Source organism: Cyprinus carpio, chromosome B17, assembly GCF_018340385.1.
Source record: "Cyprinus carpio isolate SPL01 chromosome B17, ASM1834038v1, whole genome shotgun sequence".
In the NCBI taxonomy this organism is placed as follows: Eukaryota; Metazoa; Chordata; class Actinopteri; order Cypriniformes; family Cyprinidae; genus Cyprinus; species Cyprinus carpio.
Window position 1 is genome coordinate 27368236 of NC_056613.1, and position 26857 is coordinate 27395092.

The 26857-nt window shown below is 35.4% G+C and overlaps 1 protein-coding gene across 8 annotated transcripts in view; it reads left to right on the forward strand.

Moving 5' to 3' along the window:
- The first annotated feature begins 4206 nt into the window (after window positions 1-4206).
- LOC109087477 (SPARC-related modular calcium-binding protein 1-like) overlaps window positions 4207-26857 on the forward strand; it is a 55070-nt gene continuing 32419 nt past the window's right edge. For 5 of the 8 annotated variants that reach the window (XM_042742964.1, XM_042742966.1, XM_042742963.1 and 2 more), the window contains exons 1-6: window positions 4208-4588; window positions 18408-18573; window positions 19128-19208; window positions 22982-23094; window positions 23514-23613; window positions 25858-25908. In XM_042742964.1, coding sequence (XP_042598898.1) covers window positions 4484-4588; window positions 18408-18573; window positions 19128-19208; window positions 22982-23094; window positions 23514-23613; window positions 25858-25908 — 616 coding nt within the window. In that variant the 5' untranslated portion in view covers window positions 4208-4483. Of the gene's footprint in view, window positions 4589-18407; window positions 18574-19127; window positions 19209-22981; window positions 23095-23513; window positions 23614-25857; window positions 25909-26857 lie in introns of all 8 variants that reach the window. The other 3 variants (XM_042742969.1, XM_042742971.1, XM_042742967.1) reach the window with 2 other exon arrangements.

Here is a 26857-nt window from a genome sequence, read left to right on the forward strand (position 1 = left end):
ATGAATAGTAAGTTCTAAAGAAATCTTTACTGTCACCTTTGATCAAATTAATTTGTCATTGCTGAATAAAAAGTATTAAATTCTTTAAAAAAAACAGGGGGGTAAATCATGGTAGCAAAGTATTATATGTTGTACTGCCTTTACTTTTTTAGTACATGACATGAAATACTTTTGAAAAGTTGACATGCTACTTGGTGTGACATGACATTTAGAATTTAATATAAAAAAGTATTTAATTATTTTGGAATTATATATTATTTTTTATTATTATGCTGCTTTGCAGCTTATATTTATTGCAAAAATACATGGACTATTTGTACTTTTAAAAATGTTCCTTTATGTATTGATACTTTATAAAGTCAACACAAAATAATAGCCATCAAAACAATGTTGATTATTAAAAAAGTCCCATTAGCCCTAAAAAAAAAAAAAAAAAAAATGTTTTATACAAATATAAAAATATTAAATTTATTTATTTATTTACTCACTTACTTATTTTTCCCACCATTTGACATATTATTCACCTGTCTAGAAAAATAATACTATGCAGGCCATAGAATTAACTACATCCAGACTTAGGACCCAGCGTCCACCTGGCAGGCCTGTCCTTGTGAAGACCGGGACCTCTGAATGCCCCCAGTTCACATTTCTAGCTTGGTTTTGCCAACAGCAAGGGCCACGCTTTGCTGACATTTTGACAACTCTGCGCTCTCGACCCCTTGCTCCTTCCCCCCCTCCTCCATCGGGCTGGCTCTCCGGTGGGGTGAAGGTCCCTGGGACCAAGCTGTTAATTCAATCAGGAGGGTGGTATGCTCAATTAGGCACTCATAAGGGCCCAGGAAGGGTCTGGGGCCCCAGCAGAGGGCACGCAGCCCTACCCCTGAGAGCCATTAATTGTGGATGACATTGTGTAAACACTTGGGTGAATAGGCGGTGCAGGTGTTGGACACACTACTCGTTGGACACTGTATCAATGGTTCTTTTCACACCCCGCTTTCCTCTGAACATTCTCTTTTTTGAAGTCTCAGTCACTCTTCGCTTATTGTGGTTGAAGGATAAATTGAGGAGGTTGATCGATTGATATTTGTGTGTGTGTTGAGAGGTATCCTTGATGACCTCAAAGAAAGTGTTTGGCCAGCCTGGAATCACATGACTTCTCCAGATACGGGAGCTTGTGAAAATTGCAGCCAGTACATGTAAAAGACACGGAATTCAACAAATGAAAGCCAGATGAGGGACTTTAAAGTGAAAGGGCTCTGCATCTGACCTCGCATTCTCTTGTTTGAAGTCCTCTCTCTGTCCATGTCTTTTCTTCATTCTTCCACGATTAGGTCAAACAGGCACTTGTGCGTGAGAAACATGGACAAAGATGTATTGAGCAATCCTCAGATCTGAAATGCCTTGTTATATGAGTCCCTACACTCACAATGTTTCATCTTGAAGTATGACGACATTGAGATTACACTGTCAGCTATTCACATTATTTATTTAGATTAACTGATTACACTTTATTTGGTGACTTTGTTACAGTGTTATTACACAAATGAGTACTGATAATATTAATTAACTACACGTACTAACTGGTTATGCTTAGGGTTTGGTTTAGGGTTAATTGCTTGTAATTATGCATAATTTACTGCTATTAAAGTCAATATGTAAGTCAGTATGTAATGTGTAACTATATCACCTTGAAATAATTGTGTTACACTTTTGTTTTGTAATTTTATCAAATTAAAGAATTATTACAGGTTAAGCTCAATCGACAGCATTTGTGGCATTATCAAATAAATAAATAAATAAGTAAATAACTCATCCTATTAAAATAAACATAGTGAAGCACTTAAGTAAGTTGTACAGAACAGGAAATATTTCTTTAACATGCACTTAAATAAATAAATAATATCTTTTTTGACACTCAGAGTACAAACAGTTCTGAATAGAAAAAAGAAATGTATCTATAGTAAAATATTTCATAGTTTAATTAAACATCTGGTGAGGATATTTATGCCTTGAAGAAGACAATTGCTGTCAAAGACATTAGCTGAAGGAATCTCTCAGGACTAGAGTCGAAACTTTACCTTCTCTGAAAGCTGGTAAAACCACAATAAAGCTGGGTCCAGATGTCTAATTATAAAAGCTGTAAATGGGTTTAACAGCAGTTCGAACCACACAATTTAAAGTACAAAGGTATTAAGGACACTTAACGTGAAGCGGGCCTGTCATGGCTATCTTAGACATCATAATGAGATAAGGGTGGGGGGAGAGACCTCTCCGTTGTACTGATGTGTTGATTAAAGCCACGAAATGTGCATAGCCTGGTAATAATTGTGTTGGAGTCGGCGGGGTGCCCGCTGGTTTAGGCTGGCTGGTCTTGTCTACAGACACCTGCTAATTTTCTGTCGGCTTTGCTTGCTATAAACAGACAGTGAACCGCCACTGAGGATCTGTGGAAAGGGTCGGTGTGATAATTGGGCAGCACAGCCCTTTTCAGCTTGTTTACCCTCTCCTTTCTCTCTGGCCCTTGTCAAACATTTGTTTCAAGTCCAGCCAAGTGACAACAGCCGTCTGTGTTGGTCAACGTTTCTCCAACAACAATTTTTTCACACGCCAGAAAGCGGCTTTGTTTTGTACGAGGGCATGGTTAAAGGAGCGGGCAGGAGGAAAGTGGATACAGGACATAAAGTGATCTCGTTAACATTCCATTAGACACTCCTGTCCCCCCCTCACCCCTCCCTTCCCCCAGAAGAACTTCACACAGTCCCGGCCGGGCAGAGACCAGCTGGCGTGGTGTGGAACGCTGCAGCATGACCGAACCCTGGGGAGAGATTTGAATGGAAACCTAATGGCACATCAACGTGCATCCACAGAATCATCACTGATAGCTGTACCACATGGAGGCAGACCTGAGCCCTGCTTCTCATAGCCTCTCTTTCTCTCCTTTTTTTCTCCCTTAAAATGCCTTTCATTAAAAGGTAGAATAATAAACTATCTATCAATAATTTTACTCTCCCTCTTTTTTATACATATCAACAAACTGAAAAAAGAAAAACCTTCATTATCTATCTATCTATCTATCTATCTATCTATCTATCTATCTATCTATCTATCTATCTATCTATCTATCTATCTATCTATCATTTTACTCTCCCTCTTTTTTATACACACAATAAATAAATAATTTAATACATAAATGGGATGTTAAACAAGCTAATGATCATGTTATACCTCCAGACATAACCTAAATAAATAAATTTCCACTTGTCTAGAGAATATTTCTCACTAGTATAAATTATTATTTTTGTATAACTATAAATAAATAACAATATCTTAAAAACAAAAAAAAAATAAAGTATATATATATATTGGTGGGGTAAGTATGTAAAATAAAAAAATATGCACCACTGTATATATATATATATTGGTGGGGTAAGTTGACACACAATGAGAACCTGCTGTTCATTGTCACTTGATTTGACAATATGGTGGGGTAAGTTGACACACAATGAGAACCTGCTGTTTATTGTCACTTGATTTGACAATAAAACTTGATTCGATTAGATTAAAAGGTAATACTTTATTTTAAGGTGTCCTTGTAACAAGTTACATATACTTACTATTATATACAACATACATAATTTATAACAATAAATTATGCATAATTACATGCAAATAACACTAAGCCAAACCCTAATCCTAACCATAGCCATATAGAAAGTAGTTAATTAATATTACTCGGTACCTAAATATACAATTACACTGTAACACGGACGTCTTAAAATAAAGTGTAACCAAAATCTACAGTACAACATGTCTATATTAAAATAATAATAATAATTAAAAAAAAGAAATAAAAAAAATACTGTGGGCTTTTAGTCGAATATTTAAACAAAAGAACAATTGCTTGTCGAACCATGAAACGGAAATGAAATTGCATTTATAATAAATAAATTCAAAAATACATACATGCATACACCTTTTACGCCAATTAATCATCCATAAAAAGAAATAAGTTGTAAAATTGTTTAGCAGGACTGTTGGGTTAAAGAAAGACGTAGAGCTTTGTGCGTCATTACTCTTGCGGTAACCAAGTGGACTGATGATTAATCCGCGGTCTTTTGCACCCCTCACCCTGTTTTAGTGCACTGTCATTGGACGTCCCCACTGTCAGTCACGTCATATAATCCCACCTCCTTAGGTTTTAAACACGTCCCAAAGTGTAAGGCAAACTATTCAACCTGTAGCTTTGGAAAGGACAGTACATCCCACGCAGTGGAAAGAGTGCATCATTACGATTTTCATCATCTTGTCTGCGTACTCTCTGGCACTATGAAAATGCACACGCGTAAAGAAGAAGCCCGCTGAGGACGAATTTATTTGGAAACAAACTTTTGGAATTTCCTGCAATTTCAGGACCGCTGCCAATTCTAAACTTAATCTTGTCCCGTAGGCTGTCAGTTGTCTTAACACTTTAAATTCAGACAGAATGTACTGCCACAATATGGTCCTTTTTGTATTTATGTATTCCCTCACGCTATTGATGATGATGTGCCTGCCACCAGCCTCAGCGCAGAAGTCGAATGGTCCTCGGGTAAGTCCGTGCGTAACGCCGCTCTCCACCGCATGTGTTCAGCTGCACACATTCACATATTTGTCATTCGGATAACTATAGTGCGTCATTCAAAGCTGTCAGTGTGACACATAAAGTGCTTATACTGTGTCAAAGCCATTGCATTATTTTAAAACAATGCTTCCTGATACAGTTGTTTTCATTTATGAAAATATCTGCTTTCATTTACAATGCCATTGCACCAAATTTATACAGTAACAATGCATCCTACATGCAATGCTCATACAATACTTGTTTGTTTTACAAATATCAGTTTTAGGAAGGATTTTCTTGACAAACTGTAATGCAAAAATAACCCACTGACAATTTTACAGCTTCTTTTTGCTGCCTCATATGGTCACACTGAATTAAAATATACCTTAGTATATTAAATTTTCTGTCCTCACTTATAGTTTACACATATTAGTTCATATAAAGATGAACGTTGATTCTAGAATGCATAATACCCCAACATCAGAGCATCTTTTAGTGATTCAGCTGAATAGTTGGGTTTTGCTTGCTGAGGCACATTGTCAGTGAGACTTGAGTACACCCATTGACCTTTTGTCATAAAGGTCTTTTGCTTCCTGTGCACCCCTCTGTGCCCATAGAAAAGAGGACCATTGCCTTTCCAATGCAGCATTTCATACGATTTCAACAAAGACAACTGTGTGGAGTATTTCTTTCTGCGCTTGAATCAGTTTGCAGACAATGTTGAATAGTAGAGCTATATGATGTCTTTTAAAAATGATTCTCTCAGAAAATGCAAATACATCTGTCTGGATCTCTGTAAAGGGAGAAAAATTGCATTAAGGCGATTAACTGTTTGCCTCAATACCCTTGTTTTAGTAGTGAAGTTTAAACAAATAGCAATTAATGTAACTTACTTGAGTGACTAATAACACTAACCAGTCAAAGCATAAAAACATGCCCCAGAAATCGAATTGCCACAGCATTCTTTTATTTTCCTCAAGTATTTGAGCAATGCAGACAGAAGAATGGTTTGTCAAGATTGCTTCAGAGCTCTCGTGGCAAATGTCCATTCAGTTGTGCACTAAAACCATTGAGATTGACCACTGAGAGTACAAATCAGAAAGAGAGCATAGAATAGAGAAATTTGTGGATGCTGCTGAGGTACTGTCATACTTGTGGTTGGAGGGGGTGGTCAGTATACAAATATATGAAACTCTCTCTCTCTCACACACACACACTACAAATAATATTACTACATACATTACATTTTATAAACATTAAAACTAAAAATGTGTTAATTTTCAAAAGTGAACAGAGTGAAATTGAATTTGAACTGTGTTACCGAGAAAAGTCTTAACGGCAAGGTACAATATATATATATATATATATATATATATATATATAATCCTGTCTTCAGGAAATATTTTCAGAACCAGTTAGTCCGCAAGGAACACATTGGACCTCATAGAGATATATAGCTAGATTTTAAAAGAGTATAAAAATAAATTCCTTGGAAATTCAAATAATCAGCGGTTCATAAAGTCACATCATGCACATTTAGCAATACACATTTATTTCTTAATTATAAATTAGAAAAAATTGTGACAACAGGACCAATGTGAACATAAACACTTCTGCGTTTCTGCATGATTAATAAAATAAATGAAGTTCTCTGTGAATAAGATTTCTCTGTGAATTTAGCTCCTTCTCCATATGTAGCCACGTTCTCATTTACTTTCCCTTAACGCTCCCTGACTTTTATCTCCTGTGATATAATATCTGCTTATTTTATGTTGGCAAGAACTCTATAGATTGAAATGTACTGTAATAATAGCTGCACAGAGTGTGTGTGCATGTGTGATTTGTTGAGCTCAACAGCATTAAACAGTGTAGAAATATCTCCGCAATGTTTAAACATCCTCCATCATCCTCATCTAATCATTACAGGAGGCCAGAAAGGTTGTGTTAAAAAAGCTATTTAAAAAAAATCTAAAGTTAAATGCTTCAAAAGTTATACTCCCTTCTGTGCCTCATTTGTAAAAACTTATCTCCGAACGCTGTCAGCTCCAAGAACCCAAAGTTTCATGAGGAGTTATGGCTGCTCTGCTGAGCTGGACGACATATTTAGGCCAATAACAGGATCAAGCTTTTTCCTCAAAACCAATTGGGTGATTGGGTTTATTAAAAAAAAAAAAGGGAAGAAAGAAAGGAAGCGTCTCTTGACAGTAGAGGGATTTTAGGTTTCCTTTTCCACATTTAGCATGAATTTAGCACACTTTTCCAGTCACAGTAATTCTAAATTCTTCGACCTGGCCAATTCTGGCATGCCGCAGACTTAGAAGATAATATTTTCTGAGGATTTAATTCTGTCAGCATGTAGCGATGTGTCCGAGCGCAGTGAATATACCAACTGTCAGTAGACATTATTTTGATGATTAATCTTAAGATCTTTTGTTTAAAGGTTATGTGTATTTCTTTTCTACTAGCATGACTAAATGGAATTGAATTAATAATAATAATAATAATAATGATAATAAACAAATTTCCCCTCTGAAAAAAACAGATAGTCCCACCCCTAAACTCCTATAATTGGTTGAGCCAATATTGCTGTGCAGTGAATCAACCTTTGGTGTTGTCAATGTAATTTTAACATCGAACAAATTACGCACTTCGCTTCATCAGCATCGATTTAAGACAAAACAGAAATAAAAAACTTCACAGTATGAAACATATTGTCAGTGTAGTTTAATAGCAAAGTAGGTCAGATTATCAGTATTAAAAACGGTAATGAATTTGACTTAGTTACAGTATGTTGTTATTAAAAACACAATTATTAAAAACAAAAAAAAAAACCCCAAAAAAAAAAAAAAAAAAAAAACCTGAATTAACTGAAAGTTATATGATACAGATACAGATTATGATACTGAATTAAGTTAACAAAACTACAATACACATAACACAAAATACATTAAAATCACAGTCAACATAAGAAAGTATAATCCAATTTTTGTAATCATAAATCTAATTCTTACAATAAAAACTTTACACATACACATAGACTGTACACAGAGTTGCTGTATGATTGTGTCTTACTACAGTACAAGTTGGAGTTTTTTTTTTCTTTTGTAATATGAGCAACATTTTTGATTTATTGCAAAACATGGGCTGCATGTGGAGCATATGCTGTACTGTAACCTTGAAAGATGTTACTCAACCCCAGTTTAGAAGGCACCCAGCTGCAAAATTACTAACATAAAAAATAAAGACATGCAATATTTCACCTGGCAGAGTTAGACACTATCTGAAAAATCAATCAGTTAAACTTCTGTCAATGTTTTTGCCAATACAGCCAAGAAAACCGACTAGTAACTGTGCAGAATAATTTCCTATTATACTGTAAATTGTTATTTCAGCTATTTCTACATGATCCAGTAACTTATTTATTTATTCATTTGTTTAACCTCATGTAGTGAGGTCTGACTCACTGATGAGAAAATAATATTTTTGACTAAATTTAGATGCGCCACATACGGTAAAGCACATTTTAAGCTAACATTTTTTTTCTGTGTAAGATATAAACATCCATATTTATTGGTTTATTTGTTTATTTATTTGTTTGTTTGTTTGTTTTTTTTGTTTGTGTAAGATAACAGTTGTCAGTATAGTGCAGATCAGAAAGTGTACCATTATATAATTTTTCAAAAGTTCATAGAACTTGTACTGGTAAACATATTATGTACTGGTAAATTTGGATATTAATCCATTTTTTAGAAATGTTTTAATTATTGCTTTTATTAAATTCTGCCACAAATAAATATTTCACAAAAACATAGACTGTTTATTTGTCAATATACATATATATTTATATTAAGAAATTGATATATCCACAATTAAAGCTTTCACAAAATGATAGAAAAACGGTTTCAACAAAACGATAGATAAATCTGAACTAATTTATCTATCGTTTTGTGAAACCTTTATAAATAGATATAATATTATATGTGATATGCACGATAAATAGATAAATCTGTGATTGCACATTTTATTTAAATAGCCCAATGTTAACCTGATAAATAAAAATACAAAATTTAACCTAAAAAAAATATATATATTAATTATAATACTAATTAAATATAACTATATTATTTATGGTAGAATAATTGTATGTTTAAAATATTATTTTAATTGATGTAACTACTTATAAAAAAAAATTATTTTATAAAATCATAAGCAACTCTTGAATTGCAGTAATTTTAAAATGGTTAAGGAGATTTAAACCATGATTTTTTTTTAAAAAAAAGAAAGATTTTAATAAAGACTTTTGTCCTTAGTAGATTTGTGGGTTAGGTGAAAGACACATAAGTCTTTAACTTCTTATGTTTTAAATCCATTTTCTTCAAACATACTTTAAATGGAACACTCATGATTCAGACGAGACCTATTTAGAACACTTGAATATTCCCTTCCCTTTGAAGTATGGCCTTAATAGAGTGTGAACTTTTTCCCACATGACAAAAACCTAGTCTAATCTGTTTTCATTTAGCATTTCAATATGATACGACATAAGCTTTCCCACAGCATTCATTTCTCAGAATTAGCTATCCACACAAACAGAATATCATGGTAGTTTGCTCAAGCTTCAAAAATGAACTTAACCAGCATGAGTAATTGAAAAATGGATACATGGAGGTGGCCTGGGGAAGCGCTGTATACAGCATATCTGGTCGAGTGCATCACTGAAACCTCGTAAAGTCATGTAAAGAACAAACACAGCGAGACGAGTACAAGTTCCATGGCAAGACAACATTCTCCCAACTCGGCCTATGAGCGCCAAACCCCCTGCCCTCCTCCTCTCTGCTTTTTTTTTTTTTTTTTTTTTTATTGCAGCAGCCCACATGACACCCAATGAGCCAGCGATGCAGGTGTTAGTGTTGTGTGTTTGCAGGTGAGAGGGAGATGTGGGAATCATGTATATACAGGTTCTTACGTATCTGAGTGCATTTAGAAAGAGTGATTGTTCTGTGTGTTTTGCGCGAGTACTAATTTTAACCAGACATCTTATAGTCCAGAGAAGTAGTTAACCAGTCCGCGGGTCATTGTTTACCTGATATAAAATGACTTACAATACACTGTGCAGCATCAACGGGCTTTGCAGTTTAACACTGTGTTGACAGAAAGTGTGTGATGTAGAGAATGTTCGCACAGCTAAGATAATGCGAATGAGAAAGCATGCAGGTTTGAAGTCATGCAACATGTACTTTGATAAAAATCATGCCATACTTGCTATTATTTCATCAGAGGATTGTTGCACTTATTGCAGATTGCATTAAATGTATAAGTGTATAGGGGTTGTGCCAGTGTTGGGGGTTATGGATTACAAGTACAGTGAGTTACGTAATCAGATTGCTTTTTTAAAGTAAATAGTAAAGTAACGCATTACTTTTTAATTTAGAAGGGAATATCTAAGTTACTCCAAATAAGTAACACCAGTTTCTTTGTTTCCCATGTCTTGACTGACAGCTCTTGTGTTGCCATGTTGAGAGAAATTGGGAGTAAGTGCAGAGGCATTGTGTGTGCTGTGTGAACATGATGCTTACTGTTGTTCTAGAATAAATATGAACATGCATTTACTCATCTCACCTGCACAAAATCAGATTTAGTATTTCTCAAAATTAATAAAAGTAGTCAAATGCAAACTCAGAATATTATACAATCCTGCAATAATTGAATATGTTAAATAAGACAAATATCATTTATGTATTTAATCCCATTTTATTAATCAATGTCTTTGCTAATGAACCAGTTCAACCATACTAATAAGCAAAAATGACACATTTGTGTTTCAATTTTGTTTTTGCTAAATAGTGTTGAACTTTCTTCTGCTGTATCATATCCTTCATGCAGTTTGTTTGAGCTGCGCCCTCTACTGTACAGACATGAATTTACATTTCCTTCAGCATAAGGCATATTCATTTCACTTTTGGTGTGAAAGGGCTTTTACATTTGTATAAGAATAACTTTTTTATATTAAAAACAAACAAGCAAGCCCAGCCCAGATTTAAAAAGTAACTTAAAAGTAACATAATGCATTATTTTTCATAAATAGTAACTAAACAATGTAATTAGCTACTTTTTTTTTTTTTTTTGGAAGTAACGCAATATTGTAATGCATTACTTATATTTTGTGTACAGGTCAAAGCTTTCACCAAACAGGTTTTTCTAAAGTTTATCTTACAAATTTGCCAAACTGTCCAAAAGAAAGCTGCTTGGTTTGAAAGTGAGGTCTGTGTGAGCTATACTTCTTACATCGCTACACTTTGAAGATAACAGAACATTTTTGCCCTGCAAGACTTAGCTGAAATTAAGCTAATGTCTACACTAATCTACTCTTCTTCACACCACAGCTCGTGTTACCAAATGGGTTTCTTTTGTAAATTTGTGGTCAGAGTTAGTTTAAATAGCCTTTGCCAACAAGGCGGGATATTTGCACTTTGTGTATAAAGACACTCTGCTATAATCTTGATTGGTTTCATGGTGGCTCAAGCTTTTGGCTTGTGAATACAAACCATCTCAAGCTGGGCATATACTATGTGACTTTTTTCAGATCAGGCCTATTTTCAGGTTTTGCATGCGTCAGCTTGCGGTTTATTGTACAGTGCACAGGGGGTAACGAGAGGCAATTAACCTCTCTTGACTGGCAATCAGATGAATCAGATGAATTTCTGACATGTCACATGGACTATTTTAAGGATTTCTTTACTAAGTTTCTGGATCTTGAATGTGTCAGTTGTTTTGCTGTCCATGCAGGGTCAGAAAGCTCTCGGATTTCATGGAAAAATATCTTAATTTTTGTTCTGAAGATGAACGAAGGTCTTATGGGTTTGGAACGACATGAGGGTGAGTAATTAATGACAGAATTTTCAGTTTTGGGTGAACTAACCCTTTAATGCTTTTTCATATCACTGTTGCAGTGACTCAGGTACACGTCTGAGTGTTCAAGATGATTAAGAGATTTAAATATTGATCTGTTTTATTCTAATTGGGAGTATGTGATATTAAAATGTATTAATGAAAAATTCTGAAAAGTTAGAAAAGTCTGATGCTTGGGGACATGCTTGAGAGCTTGTTGAACTTGTGAGTTTAACATTTTTCCAAATTTAATTATTAGCTAAGTCATTCCTTACTGTGTTTTAAAATTACTTATCTTGTCGTAAAGATTTTGGTCCATTGTGATTAGCTAAAAATAATACCGTAAAGGATGAAAATGTGGATTAAAAATTAAGGAAAAAAAGAAAAAAGAAAAAAAGCATCCCTGTGAAAACAGACCAGGATAGACACGTGGCTAAGGATTTAGGATGACAAACGAGAGATCCAACAGTAGTCCAGTGGAATAATTCATGTGATATTATTTCATAAATCAGAAAGCCAGTTCACAAGACCGCATTGTCTGTTTCTTTTTCACAATGTTGGGAAAAAATGATTTTAGTCACATTAAAATCAAGAAAAATATACAACTCAATCCATCAAAGTGATGACTACTAATTATTTGTTGCGCAACCATTATGTTGTTGTCGCACCCCTAGTGTGTGTACAAGTGCATTGTTTCCAGACTAAATTACACAAGGCAGACAGCAAAGTACGACAAGGACAGACAGAGAGAGACAGAGAGAGAGAGAGACAGTGTGAGCAAGAGAGAACTAGATAGACAAGAGAGGGAAAATATGTGTGTGAGGGAGATAGAGAACAAGTTGGGAGACAGAGTCGAGGGACAAAGGGCTGTTCTCCCTGTGTGGGCCAGGAGCAGCGCTGTGTGCTTGATATACAGTGAGCGACAGCTGGGATTTGGATAAGGAAGGTTTTCTGACAGAGAGAATGTGTTCTGGGTCAGTGCTATGGCATTTTGCTGTGGAGAGATAGCAGTGGCTATCAGCATTTAATGATATGGCTTTCTCTGAGAAAATACCAGAGATTACCAGCCTCTCAGAGGCTTCAATTACAGCCCGATAAAAGTAGTGTCTCTTTTACCACACGGGACAGCCATTAGTCATGACATGGCAGGTTTCATTAACCGATGTTTTGGCGTATCGGGATCCTCAAGTGGAATCTTCTCTCCACTGTGTGTTTTGTTTATGTCTACAGAACTTATTGTTCTACTTTCAATGGCCAAACAGTTTTTACTGGTTATTTAGTCTGCATGTTTTCATTTGTTGCTACAAGCTCTGAGGTTAAATAACCAAAAGCATTTGGTTAAGTTCCTACAAAGAATGTCCGAACACTTTGATTGTTTTGTTTTTAGATGCTGGTCTAGAATTGGCATTTTGAAGAAATTTGTGAATCTCAAGAGTGTTGACTGTTTACAAGTGATGATTAACAAACCTAAACTATTCATTTCTCTCTAACGAAGAAGAAAATGCACAAACATTCTTAAATAATGATTTATGGCTAATATTAGCCATCCTACACAGACTATACAAGACCCAGAGCAAAACCAGACCCCATATAACAACATAATAAAAAACAGAACTAGATCCAGCCTTGTCAGTCCAAGAAACGGTTGTATATATTAACTGAATTAATAGTTTAAGCTGATAGTAATTAAGGGCACTGGGTAAAAGCCTTTCACATTCAGGTCTGTGATGCAGAATAATTATAAAATATAAAATAATGGTTTTGATCAGGCAGTCAGTGAGATTTCCCAGAAGATCTAACATGACTGTTCCTTAGCCAAGCTGTATCATTAGAGTGACAAAGTAGGAAGTTCAGGAAGCAGATTTCCTATTAGTCTGGATTTAATTAGTCTAATGATCAGAGAAGAGGGATTATGATTTCAAATCTTCTTCATGTGAAATCTGACATTCATTACTGAATCATGCAAAGCTGTTTTAGGAGGGGATTTGAAGTATGCATAACCAATTTCTCACACTCTGTCTGCTTCCAGATTTACATATACTGTATGCACTCACAGTTAATAGCATATAAAAAAAGCATGATCCATTTTTTAACACTTTTCATTGTTTTTATGTATCAGCATATAAGATGAAAATCTGCAAATTCTTGTTTGAAACTGAGTTCTAATTTGAAGCCGTTTTGAAGGGCGCCAGCTACACTTGGCCAGGCCTGCTCATTCTATGGCAGCCAATCAGAAGTCTGCTTTTGCCCGTTATTTTTGTTATTGTTCTTTCCAAAGGTAACGAGTGCTTCACACGTTATAGAGCATAGCTCTGGCACTCCTTGTGAATACCACACACACACACACACACACACACACACACACACACACACACACACACACACACACACACACACACACACACACACACACACAGACACAAACACACAGAATGCTTGCCAAGAATAAAAATCCATCTGTGCAATGTGATTTCTCTGGTGTCTCCAGCTCATCCAGAAATCTTCACTTTATTGTGAGAAGTCCAGGCAAAAGTTAAGAGTACCCTTATTCTCAAAAAAGAGTGTTAAGATGACACATTTGTCATAAACACCAAACTGAAAAAAAAAAAAAATGCGAACATTTTCGGAGTTCACTTTTAATTAGAAAAACGTGCTTGACATATTGTTTATTCAACAAAAGGATTGTTTTAAATGATTTATATTTGAGTTTAGTAGTGTCAGGGAACTAGTAGGATTTATTGAATGCTGACTACTTACTATACAGACATTTCACTCCATATAATAAAAAAAATAGTGTACTGATTGAGAAACTTTTGCAATGCAGTACTGACTTATGTACAGCAACCCTAAAAGTTTGTTAAGCACCTGTGCCACAAATATATAAATATTATTGAATTGCACAAAATCAAGAAATTAACAAAAGAGATACAATAAATGCATGTGTTACATGTATCTACATCTATACATCCAGTACCTTGTGAGCACTTTCTAAACATCCAGTGCAATTCAAATACAAAACACAAGACTCAAATAACCCACAAACACCCAATAATACATAATACATTGTAAAAAATTAAAAAGACAGAATGACAGAAGATTTGTATGTTGTGTAGGCTTCTGTTTTCCTCTATGTTCCATGCTTAACTAAACTTCTGCCCACACAAATTGACAGAATGTGTGTGATTCATTTCACTTCTAGTTATACAGTTAAACAGTTATACTTCGACTCATATTTTACAAATAAACACATATTTTACAGACCTAGTAATGTATCAATATGCTTTCAATACAAAGTGTTACATAAATTTGTCCTTTATTTTAAGGTGTCCTTGTTACGTTACTTGTACTTACTATTATAATTACAATAAATGATGCATAATTACATGCAAAGAACCCTAAGCCAAACCCTAACCCTAATCCTAACCATATAGTAAGTGCATGTAATTAAGTAATATCACTCTTTACTTAAATGTATATTTACACTGTAACAAGGATACCTTAAAATAAATTTAGAATACTTTTAAGAAGAGCTCTTATTATGGATATATATATATATATATATATGTGTGTGTGTGTGTGTGTGTGTGTGTGTGTGTATGTGTGTGTGTGTGTGTGTGTGTGTGTGTGTGTGTGTGTGTGTGTGTGCGCGTGTGTGTGTGTGTGAACTAAATATGTGAATGAGTACTTAAGTGTGAACTGTGAAATGTTTTTTCAGACACATATTTCCGTGTTAATTGCAATTTAAAATGAAAATGTATTTTGCTATATTTTAAGTTAACATTAAATGCAATCAACTGAATTTTTTAGTGCTTTTTGATTACTGTCAGTAGGACTTAAAATTATTTACTCAACCTCAAGTTGTCCCAAACTTGTTTGAGATGTATGATTTAATTGTATGATGATTAACTTTCTTGTATGAGATGAGATTTCTTTCTTCTGTGCAACACAAAATGAAAATGTTTTGTAGAATGTCCTGAAGCTCTTTTGATGATTGCTCATGATGACCAATGAGGTAAGACATTGATAAGTCATATTTGAATGTGTACAACCGACAATGATATTTGAGAGCTATGGTAGAGGGTTTTAAGTAAATAGTTTGTTAAATCTCACCCTGCTCCTCACATAAAGCTGTTGTATGGCTTCCAAAGACTTGCAATATAGCGACAAATATATAGCTTTTTTTTTTTTTTGATTAATGTCATTTTTAGAGCTCAAAAATCCAGATATTCTTCAAAATATCTTCCTATTTGATCCACAGACAAAAGAGACAAAAGAAAAATCATACAGATGGCACAACATGAGATTTAGCAAATGAAAATAATTAGCATTTTTGTTTACAGCGATCTTATTAATTCTGACCCTTGAGGCTTTCCTGTGAAACTTTCTCTGCTCCTGTAGATGAATCTTAGACTATAAAGACATGCACTTTAGGTTAAACAACTGAGTATTAATCGTTTATGCCTTCAATCATAATAAATGTCATCAGACAGAAGAGATCATTGAAATATTCTTGTAGTCAAGATGAATTGTAATACTACAACTGCTTGTCTATGGAACCTTTGCCTGTTGCAGTCCCACTTTATATTAGGTGGCCTTAACTAATGTGCACTTACATAAAAATAAATAAATAAATAAAAAACTACAATGTATTTAAAAATCCAGGGTTGCAAAACACTTTTGCTGCTATGATTAAGGTCAGGAACAGGTTTGGTGGTATGGGTAGGTTTAAGGGTGGGTTAAGGTGTAAGGGTTGGGTCAACAGTGTATTTATGAATGGAATAACATAAATTAATTACAGATGTAATTACATACGGGTATTAAATATATATATATATATATATATATATATATATATATATATATATATATATATATATATATATATATATATATATATATATATATACTAACAATGTAAAAACATGAAGGTACACAATAAGTGCATTATATCAAATCAGTTATTTAAATGCAAGTAGTTAAGGCTACCTGATATAAAGTGGGACCCCTTTTGCTTTATTTTTCCTGCTTTCCTTCAAAGAAAATGGACAAATAGGCAACTCACCATCTGGACGTGTACTGAGTTCTAAATCACCTTTAAAAAAGCTTGCTTTGGATACAGCATTTATTGTGCTACTTAGACCGGGCAGCTCTCAACAGGAATATTTGGCCTGTCTTAAACAGCACTAAAGATTTGCTTATGGGTATTAATTTTTAATGTGGCTGTTCTGGATTATTTACCCAAGTGAGTATTAAAAAGTATAAACTTTGAACACATACAAATATATTATATATTTTATATATTAGGACATACTTGTTGATGAATTTAATTGAGTATGTATTACAATCTAATAACAGTATATGTATTCATTTATAAGTTGTATAGTTTGTATAGTACTAATTTATAAGCAGCATATAGTACATGGTAAAGGAGCCAGATTTAATAATGCCATACTTAGCTGAAAGGGAGGGGGGGGGGTCTGGGTTGTCTGTCATCAGGCATTCAGACTGATTCAGTCCATGTCTACTATATTAGTGACATCATTTGGTTCCATTTGCTTGATTGCTCACCTCTAGAGATTCAGTCCTGAAGCAACGGTTTGTTGTTTGCTGTGTGTGTGTGATCAGAAATGGTCAGCTCTGGTTATTCAGATGGGTCGTGTTAAAATGGAAAATGTGCCCTGTGTTTCTGGCTAAAGCTACAATAGAGTCCAACAAATTTTCTACACCTTCTTATACCTGATACCACTTCAGACCAATAAACCGTCAGAAGCCACACTGCATGATGGGCCAGCAGCTATGGCACAATCTATAGTGAATTTGAATGCTGAACTGAATGCGGAAGTTGCTTTCCTTTCTCTTAACCTCTCTAAAGATGCTTCTGTTCCTCCCAATGATTAGGGGAATATATGTTCCTCTGAAATTGTGAAAATTCAAAAATGATTTTGTATATTTGAGGTGTCTGGTTGCATGACAAAAACAATCAACAAGGTAAAAGAAAAGAAGATACTATTGATAAATATTAATAAATTGGAACAAAGATTTATAGGGAATACATTTTTTTTCTTAATGTAAGGGAGAATAAAATAATAATATTATTTTTATAATAATTATATTTATAATTCTCATATTTTATATTTTATATTCTCATATTCTCAGAACTTTTCCTTCAGTAAAATCAATATGAAATCAAAACTGATCCATTTACTTTGTGATGCATGTTCTAGGTCTAATTGTGCGCAATACATAATTATTCTAGTGAAAAAAAGAGGGTTCCATTCTGGTATGGAGTAGCTATTTTCACAGTTGAATCCATTCCTAATAGTACTTAAATTTAGTCTTATTTGGATAGAATAAAATAAAATAAACAAATGAATGAAAGAATGAATGTTATACTGTATGATAGACCAAATCAGAATTAAAACACTGTCCATTTAAAAATATGGACCTCTGTATGGTGTTAATATTAAGAAATTTTCTGATAGATAGATAGATAGATAGATAGATAGATAGATAGATAGATAGATAGATAGATAGATAGATAGATAGATAGATAGATTTTGAATTTGCACAATTACAATTTTAGTCTGTATAACATGTTTAGATTTGCCTGTCTCTTCTTTTAATTCTGATGTCTTTGTTCTGAAAACTCAGAAGAGTCTATATAAGGCTATATGGTATTTGAGCTCAGCTATTTTCAGATTCATGATTCATGGAAATTGCACTAAGCAATCTGAGTCTTCCTGCTACTAAAATCTGTGAAACTCATTGAGCTGCAGCTCAGCTCAGCAGCTCTCTTTAATTTATTGCACACTCATTAGAGTCTAGTTAGGGTATTCTGTCAAGTGCTTCATAGCTTATTATACTGTCATGCCCTCAGTGCTCTCTTTAATATACTTTATATATGTGTACGTGTGTGCAGTGGCTTATAGGGGATAGAGGGAGCCCATGTTCCCCTGCGTGCTCCAGGAGTAACGGCAAGCCTGTGTGTGGGTCAGATGAACGCAGTTATGATACCATCTGTGACCTGGAGAGGGCGAAATGCAAGGACCACACACTCACTCTCGCCCACAGGGGCAGATGCAGAGGTCAGTGGACATCAGACATTGTTGGGTGAGAATTTCTGAAAAAGAAATGTATTATATGAAAACAAGCCTTATTATCACATGCATTTTGAAACAGGGATAGTTCAGGCAATGGAACAACTTGAGATATGTTTTGGTTAACTATCCCTTTAAGAAGTGTACAGTCTATTTAAAACAATGTACCTCTATACCTCACAGCCTTAATTTTCATTCCTGTCAAGAAAACTAATCCTGAAAGAAACTTTGTTTCCTTCATAATCACATACTGATTGACTGGGTATTATATGTAATAAAGAACTTCTTCGATCATTCTATGTAGATTGCATGTGTGTAGTATTAATGTAATCCATGTTGGCATTGCCATGTGACATTATCAATATCGTGGCATTCATGACTCCTCTCTCATGGCCTCATGGGATAGTAAAGTGTTCATCGGATGTGCTGGAAGTACTAGATCACCTAGGTACTTTTCCGTAGGTTACTGTAAACTTGTCCGTTCTTTGAGTAGTTGTGTTAAGTGATATGTTTTTATTTCTTTATTTATTTTCCAATTTCAGGTAAAAACTGGATGAGGATAGATCAGCCTCTTCCTGCGCCCACACTTGTTTCAGAGGTCAAAGAGCTGACAGGTATGAAAGGTATGAAAAACTACATACACACACAAGATTCTTCCAACTTTGCACCCTGCGACTGCTTCAACATGGGGACAGGAGAACTGTCAGTCAATAAATGGGAAAAAAGTAACTGCTGTTATTTAACTTATATATAGATATAGATATAGATTCTTTGTTTTTGGTTGTGAAAGCGAAACTACTTTGTTTGGCCTTCCAAAAGAGGACGATATCCGCTTCGTCATGCCTGGAGCTGATCCTTTCACCGTGGACAAAGCGGAGTCAAGCCCGGGGTCGTAGAATCCACCAGCCGCGCTGTTCTCAAGCCTGCCCACCGCTGCTCACTCAAGCCGGCCGCGGCTCACTCAAGGCCGCGGTGTGTGGCGCTGTTTCCTTGAAAAAGCAAAACTACTTTGTTTGGCCTTCCAAAAGAGGACATGACTAGAAATCATTATATCACCTTTATAATGGGTTTTAATATTTATGTCTCGTTGCTCCGGCCGGACAAGGCATCACAATATGTTAAGGGCCGTAACATTTCTGTCTCAACCTTGAGGTATTCGGCCAATCACAATGCACTGGATAGCTGGCCAATCACAGCACACCTTGCTTTTCAGACCAAGGAGCCTTGTAAAAATCGATGCGTTTCAGAAGGCGGGGCATAGAGGAGAAACAATAATGTACAGTATGTGGAAAATTTTTGAACCTTAAACCGCATAAACACATTTCATTACTACGGAGCCCCGCACATGGCATGCAGGAAAAAAATAGTAGGCTAAATTGTGCGCATGATTTACTAATTCATTCCCTCAATGTACTAAAACGTGCACATGATTACTATTGTGTTCCCTCGATGTACTATTACGTTCACTCGATTTATAAATTGTGCACACGATTTACTAATTTGTTCCCTCGATTTGCTAAATCATGCACACGATTTAGCAAATTGAGGGAACGCAATAATGATCGTGTGCACGTTTTAGTACACTGAGGGAACTAATTAGTAAATCGTGCGCACAATTTATTTATTTTTTCTTGCATGTCATGTGCGGGGCTCCGTACGTTACACCAAATACACAAAATAATGTTATTTTTAGCAGCATTATATGACCCCTTTAAACATTTTTGAAAAAGTACTATTCACTTCTTTGTATAAAAGTTTTTATTTACACTTTTAACTTTTAGATTAATTTGTTAAAACTGCACTCTCAGTTTTGGCCTCTCTTTTCACACCTTTATTTCTGTCCGAATTGGGACACAGTTTTGTCATTCATGTGTTGGCATAAAGGTGGCCGATCTCAAATCAAGACAGAAGAACACACAACTCCACGATAAAGCCAAAAGAAAACATACAGTACAGTCCCCGGAGCATTAGAGACTACCAAGGACTACCGAGGAAGCGCGTATGCCCACTGGTATGCATGTAAGTTTTTGCAGCCCATGTTCGCATGCTCAAAGACAGATTGACTGGCTTTAAGTCAAGGTCAGCCTGCATCATCAACCAACTCCAGGATAAGGCTAAAGGTAGCCTATTAAAAGTGCCAGTAATCATAGGTGGTGGGTGAACCAACTCCAGGATAAGGCTAAAAGAAGCCTAATGTTCGTGCAAGCTATTAACTACACACATCATAAACCCGTTGTTTTAGGCAAGCACCAGATATGGGTGTCATGTAAAGTGTTTTTAATATGACTGAATTTGTATTTAATGGAATAGTTCACCCAAAAATGAAAATTCTGTCATTAAATACACTGTGGTACTCTCATGAACACATGTCATAGACTGACATGGAAAAGTAAGAATAGTTTTTTTTTTGTTGTTGTTTGTTTTTTCGCAAAAAAAAGTAATCTTGTAGCTTCATAAAATTAAGGTTGAACCACTGATGTCACATCGACTATTTTAATTATGCCCTTTCTACCTTTATGGGCCTTGAACGTGGTCGCTGTCTAAGGTCAAAAAGCTTTCGGATTTCATCAAAAAATATCTTAATTTGTCTTCCAAAGATGAACAAAGGTATTACAGGTTTGGAACAGCATGCCCGCCTTTGTGAACGGTGAATTAATGATTAATCACAGAATTTCACCTGTTATAATCAATGAAGCTTCCTACACTGTGAAATTTATCTCTTACCACATTGTATGTACATCTGCACATTGCTGTTAATGATGAGAGAATATGCGAGAGTGTAGAATTGAGTCAGTAAGTGCTCGCACTGACTGAACAAAACTCCAGTGTTACAGCGATGACTAATCTGAAGGACTCTGATTGGCCACTGCATTCATAAAGTCAACAGAATATTGTGAGATTGGTTATAATGCGCAACGTTGTAAAAAAACTTGTAAAAAGAAATATGATGCCATGAGCAGATCTAAATTAATTGCTACAATCGACACATTTCGTTTCATTTTCATTTTATTCGCGATAGCCATAATGTAAATTGTTTAATTGAGCAGGGGCATTTTAGTCCTAAGCCCCTGTTAATTTCGTATCTGTGGCCAGGGGAAGGCTAAGCTTTGCCTAGCCTTACACACGCTCCGTCTTTGCCAGGAATGATAGTTGTTGTCACCATTTTTAGATAATTCAGGTTGCATACAGCTGAACAGAAACTTTGGTTAAAGAATTATTATTTACTGAATGTAAAGTTTATATACAGACCAAAAATCTCTTCAGCAAAACCGTGTTGAAAATAAAAATGAATGGGGGGGTTAGCCCACCTGCCTCTCTCAGCCAATTGGTCACAGACTTTACAGATTCAACAGGTGTTTCTTATTTCTGCATCATGGATGATTTGAGCGCATCTGCTTTCAGACATGCAGGGCAGATTTGCAAGTTGTCTCTTTGTGTACTTAATATGCTTACGTCTGTCTGAGTTCATATCCTTACGTGTATTTGAAAGTATACTGAAAAGTCTATGCATTTGAGGACTTAACTGTGAATGGCTTAAAAGACAAAAGTGTGAAAATGATTATGTGGTTTTTAGGCTTCCCACATCTTGGGTGCAGCCCAGCACTGAGGTCCAACTTCTAAGTGTTGTTTATTTGTCTTAGAATGACTAAATACTTTGTTTTCATACAAAAACGACCAAGTGCTTACATGCTGGAACACGACACCCAGCTTTGACATTTCGAACTTCATATTTTCCATCCGTAGACGTTTCAAGATTAAGAATCTTCATGATGCATTTCTTACCGCAAGTGATGAGGTTTCTTTCGAGGGCTGTTTAATGCGATGAATTTTCCAATAATCCTATCTTCAGTAATGCTTATGTTAATTGTTTTCAGGATTTCAGCAGTCATGGAAATAGCAGGCTATTTTAAAATGGTGATTTTCAAGTCTGGAATGTACATTAATAATATCTTTAAAAGGTAATGGAAATGGCATGGTAATTTCCATCAACTTTTTTTCTAGTTGTTCAGATCTAAAATATAGTAGGTATCTGTGAGTCAAATGTCTGTGAAATGATTTTTTTTGTAGGCCATTCAAAATACATATCCTGTAATAATGAGCAACTGGAAAGGTCAATGGAGTTCACTGGTCAAAAAGTATGGGAAAAGTGTGGGAGTGTGTTTAGTGTCTTATTGTATGTGGATTTTCCCATGATTTTCCCTTATGTATAATTCAATTTATGCATTTATGCAACACAATGAATTCAATGTATATTTTACTTAAAGTTCTCTCAGAATCAAATCCATTGCATTCCCATTGATATTCCCTAGCCTTATGTACTAAAAGTGTCCGTATTATAGCAAATATTGTGAACGTCAAGTGTGTGTAATTAGACATATTTGTATCTATATTGCAGAAGCGGGCCAGACGAAATGTCAGACTGAGAGGATTCAGGCTCTGGAACAGGCCAAGAGGCCACAGGAATCAATTTTCATCCCAGAATGCAATGACGATGGAACATTTGCCCAGGTCTGTCAAAGTTCCAGACCACTGCACTTTATGTGTTGTTTCTGACATCGACAAATCCTTAAGCAAACCTACCTAGTGAACAAATTAGCCTTCCAATATCTTCCCCAGCCTCCAAAAAAATCGCACTTCCCTGTGTTTCTCATCAGTATGGCCGTATAGGGAATTTGAATGGAAAGTGTACATTAAATCGCATTTATAGACTCGCAGCCTCTATTTCACCTGTGCCGTACTTTGTTAAACAGCGATCATCCAGTCCGCCTAAGCTTTTAATGCCTCATCGTTTATGAGAGACATTTTTCACTCTGAATAATTGTATTCCCCCAGCGCAAGCGCCGGGACATTTTGTGTGGGTCGTCCAGGAGATACAAGAGCGGTTACTGGAATTTCCTCTCACCTCTATCCGTCTGTATCTCCTACAGGTCCAATGTCACACCCTCACAGGATACTGCTGGTGCGTGACGACAGATGGCAAGCCAGTCAGCGGCTCTTCTGTCCAGAACAAAACGCCAGTGTGTTCAGGTACTGTATGTATGCAGATAGTATCTCTAGACTGTTTGCTTGGATTATCGCTTTGTGTTTAGGTCGTGCTGAAAAGCAGAACCGCTAAACCATCAGGTGCCTCGGTCAAGAAGTTGTGCCTGTAGTCCATCACTTTCAAAGCCATTAGACTTTGTTTGATTTAAATTGTGCTCTTTGTTTTGATGGAGTCAGCGTGATGTTAAACTCTAGCCACCACTCTGTTTAGTTTACTTCTACTGTGTTTGTGCATGGAACCAAGAGGTGATGGATAATATCCTGGAGGACTTGGGCTGACTCCGAAAGTTCATCCATTTTTCTCTCTACTTTACGGGTTCTGCATTTCTGCTTTTCTCTCTTTCTGTCTCTTTCCAAATGCACACTCAATCAGTCTCTGTCTTCATCAGTTTCATTCTCAACCATTTTTTCCTTCTTCTCCATCATTGCTTTCTCATTCTCTCTTCATTGTATAACTGCTTTCAGCGGAGGGTTGGAATGAGGGAGCTTTTCTCTTCTTAAATGAATGGCAACACTTTGCTCTAATGGCCATGATTGTTCTGTTGGAGATAACACCACCATCTCCTGCCAGAACTGAATTACATTATGATTGGAGCACCTGGTTGTAGTTTTTTTTTCTCTCTTGTGTGTCTTGGCATTTTATGATTACATGCCATTCTTGTGCTTACCTAACTTTGATGCTACATTTCACCTAGATTTCTGGATGGGCCGTCCAGCTGTCACTTGTCAGGTTTTTTTTTTTAACCATTTTTTCCATTTCTGCACCACTAGTGGAACCAAACAGAATTGCAAAATGTAATTACTAAACAGGTTTCCAAAGAGATTTCCCAAACATTCTATTGTATAGATTTTTTGACAACTCTTCCAGTCTTTCCTGAAAGCTTGAGTTAGAATAGTTTGCAAGAATGCAGTTTTAAACATTGCAGAAGTGATTAGATGAGTTTATCTTTTCATCTTGATGATTTTTAAAGGGATAGTTCACCCAAAAATGAAACTTCTGAAGACCTTCTTTCATCTTCAAAACACAAATTAAGATATTTTTGATGAAATCTGAGAGCTTTCTGACCCTACATAGACAGCAACACAACTACCATGTTCAAGACCCAGAAAGGTAGTAAGGACATCGTTAAAACAGTCCATGTGACATCAGTGGTTCAACCATAATTTTATGAAGCTATGAGAATACTTCTTATGCGCAAAGAAAACAAAAATAAACACATTATCCAACAATTTCTTGTCTTCCATGTCAGTCTTCGACGCATGCATTCCTCATCATGGTACTGTCATGAATATGAAGCAGAGAGTTTACACACAAAAAATATTACTGTAGTTTCATAAAATTACGGTTGAACCACTGATGTCACATGGACTATTTTAATGATGTCCTTACGACCTTTCTGTGCCTTGATCATGGTAGGTATGTTGTTATCTGTGCAGGGTCGGAAAGCTTTAATCAAAAAAATCTTAATTTGTGTTCTGGAGATGAACAAGGCCTAATGGGTTTGAAACGACATGAGTGTGAGTAATTAATGACAGAATTTTCCTTTTTGGGTGAACTAACCCTTTAATGTCCCTGCATTCCCAATTAACCACTTGTTAGCAACCACTTTCAGCAACCAAATTAAGTAAAACTTTAAATTAAATGGGGCATTACTCATGTATTTTGCCATAGAATAAAATGTAAAGATATATTGAGCTTGTGTTCACCACAGACCTTATTTCAGGTATATAACCAAAATTCCCCCAAAATAAATGATTTAGCATTTTTAAACATACTAGTTTTCAAAATTTGCAGATTTTACAGAGCACTGCGAAGTATGTTAGATTTCCATCTTGAGTGTGTCAATTAATGAAAGGCTTACAGTATAGTCGTCTCTGCACATTTTAGCTGGAATTATTGAAAGTATTCCAATATCTAAACTTTATCAGCTTTAAGCTGTTTATACTGTCTAATACTTGTTTAATGATTTTCTCCCTGCTGCTTGTTGTCCTGCATAAGATTCTGCTTTGCAATTTTAATGTTGTATCATTTAAAAGTAAATGATTTCTATTGAAGTGTCAACCAGTGGTGTTTTGCAATAACATCACACCCAAATGAATTCTTTGGCTTCAGCCTTGGCTCAGTGTTCTGCATCTCATGAATGTTCAAAAGATGGACCAGTCCTGTCCCAGAAATGAGTGAATCCCATGAATCACCAATTAAGTGAAATGTCTTGCACACGTTTGCAGGAAACTTCCGTGAATTTATGGGAACTCATGCTGGGACAAGTGGATTGTCAGGTAGTAAATTTCATTCCAAATAGCCCTTTTGTACAACGTTGTCTTTCTATCCAGCATTTTAATTGGTATGACTATCTAATCTTGAATTTATGCATGCCTTTAATCCTGAGCATTTGCACGTACTTGGATCAATGTGATTGTTGATTGTTTGTACATAACGCCCCCCTCCTCAATGCATTTTATCTTTTTGTGTCACACTAAAGTGTGTTTTATTCATGGATACTCAATCCTGAAGATATGTCTTGCTGCAGAATTTTGTTTCAGCCCAAATTAAACACAAAACCTTATCATAAATATCTACACTGATGTCTACACAGGGGACTTGTCATGAAATCATGAAAACCATATTGTAGTACAATTACAACAGAAATGCTCAAAATAATTGCTTAAAGACTAGTGTGTTAGAACAAGGTTGGAACTATATTCTGCAGGAAGGTGTGTCTACAGTACTATTGCCAAGAACAATAACATTAATAATATAATTCATAATAATAATGAGATATGAATAATAGATGTAAATAATTGTAACCATTTTTGTGGTGATTATCACTACCTAAATAAAATATGTAGCATTGCACACCATTTTTTCCTTGTGTGTGTGTGTGGTTTATATATATGTATATCTGGTTTTTTTTTTGTTGTTTTTTTTATCTCCTATAAATAAATGCACTCAACACCTGGAATAACATGGGGTTGACATTACAGGAAACTTAATTTCTAGATAATAACATTTCAACATTTTCAGCAGTGAAAATGTGCTTTCGGAGTGGTCTGTTGGATTTTTTGAGGGTCTTTTATTTGTTTGTTCTTGAACTGATTCCTGTTTCTCTTATATGTGTAAGATAAGATTATCACTAGCATTTTGTAATATTTTGTATGACTTTTCTAGTGCATGCTGTGTTCCTACAAATGCAAGTTGTACATATTTTAACCTGTTCTCCCAAAGTGA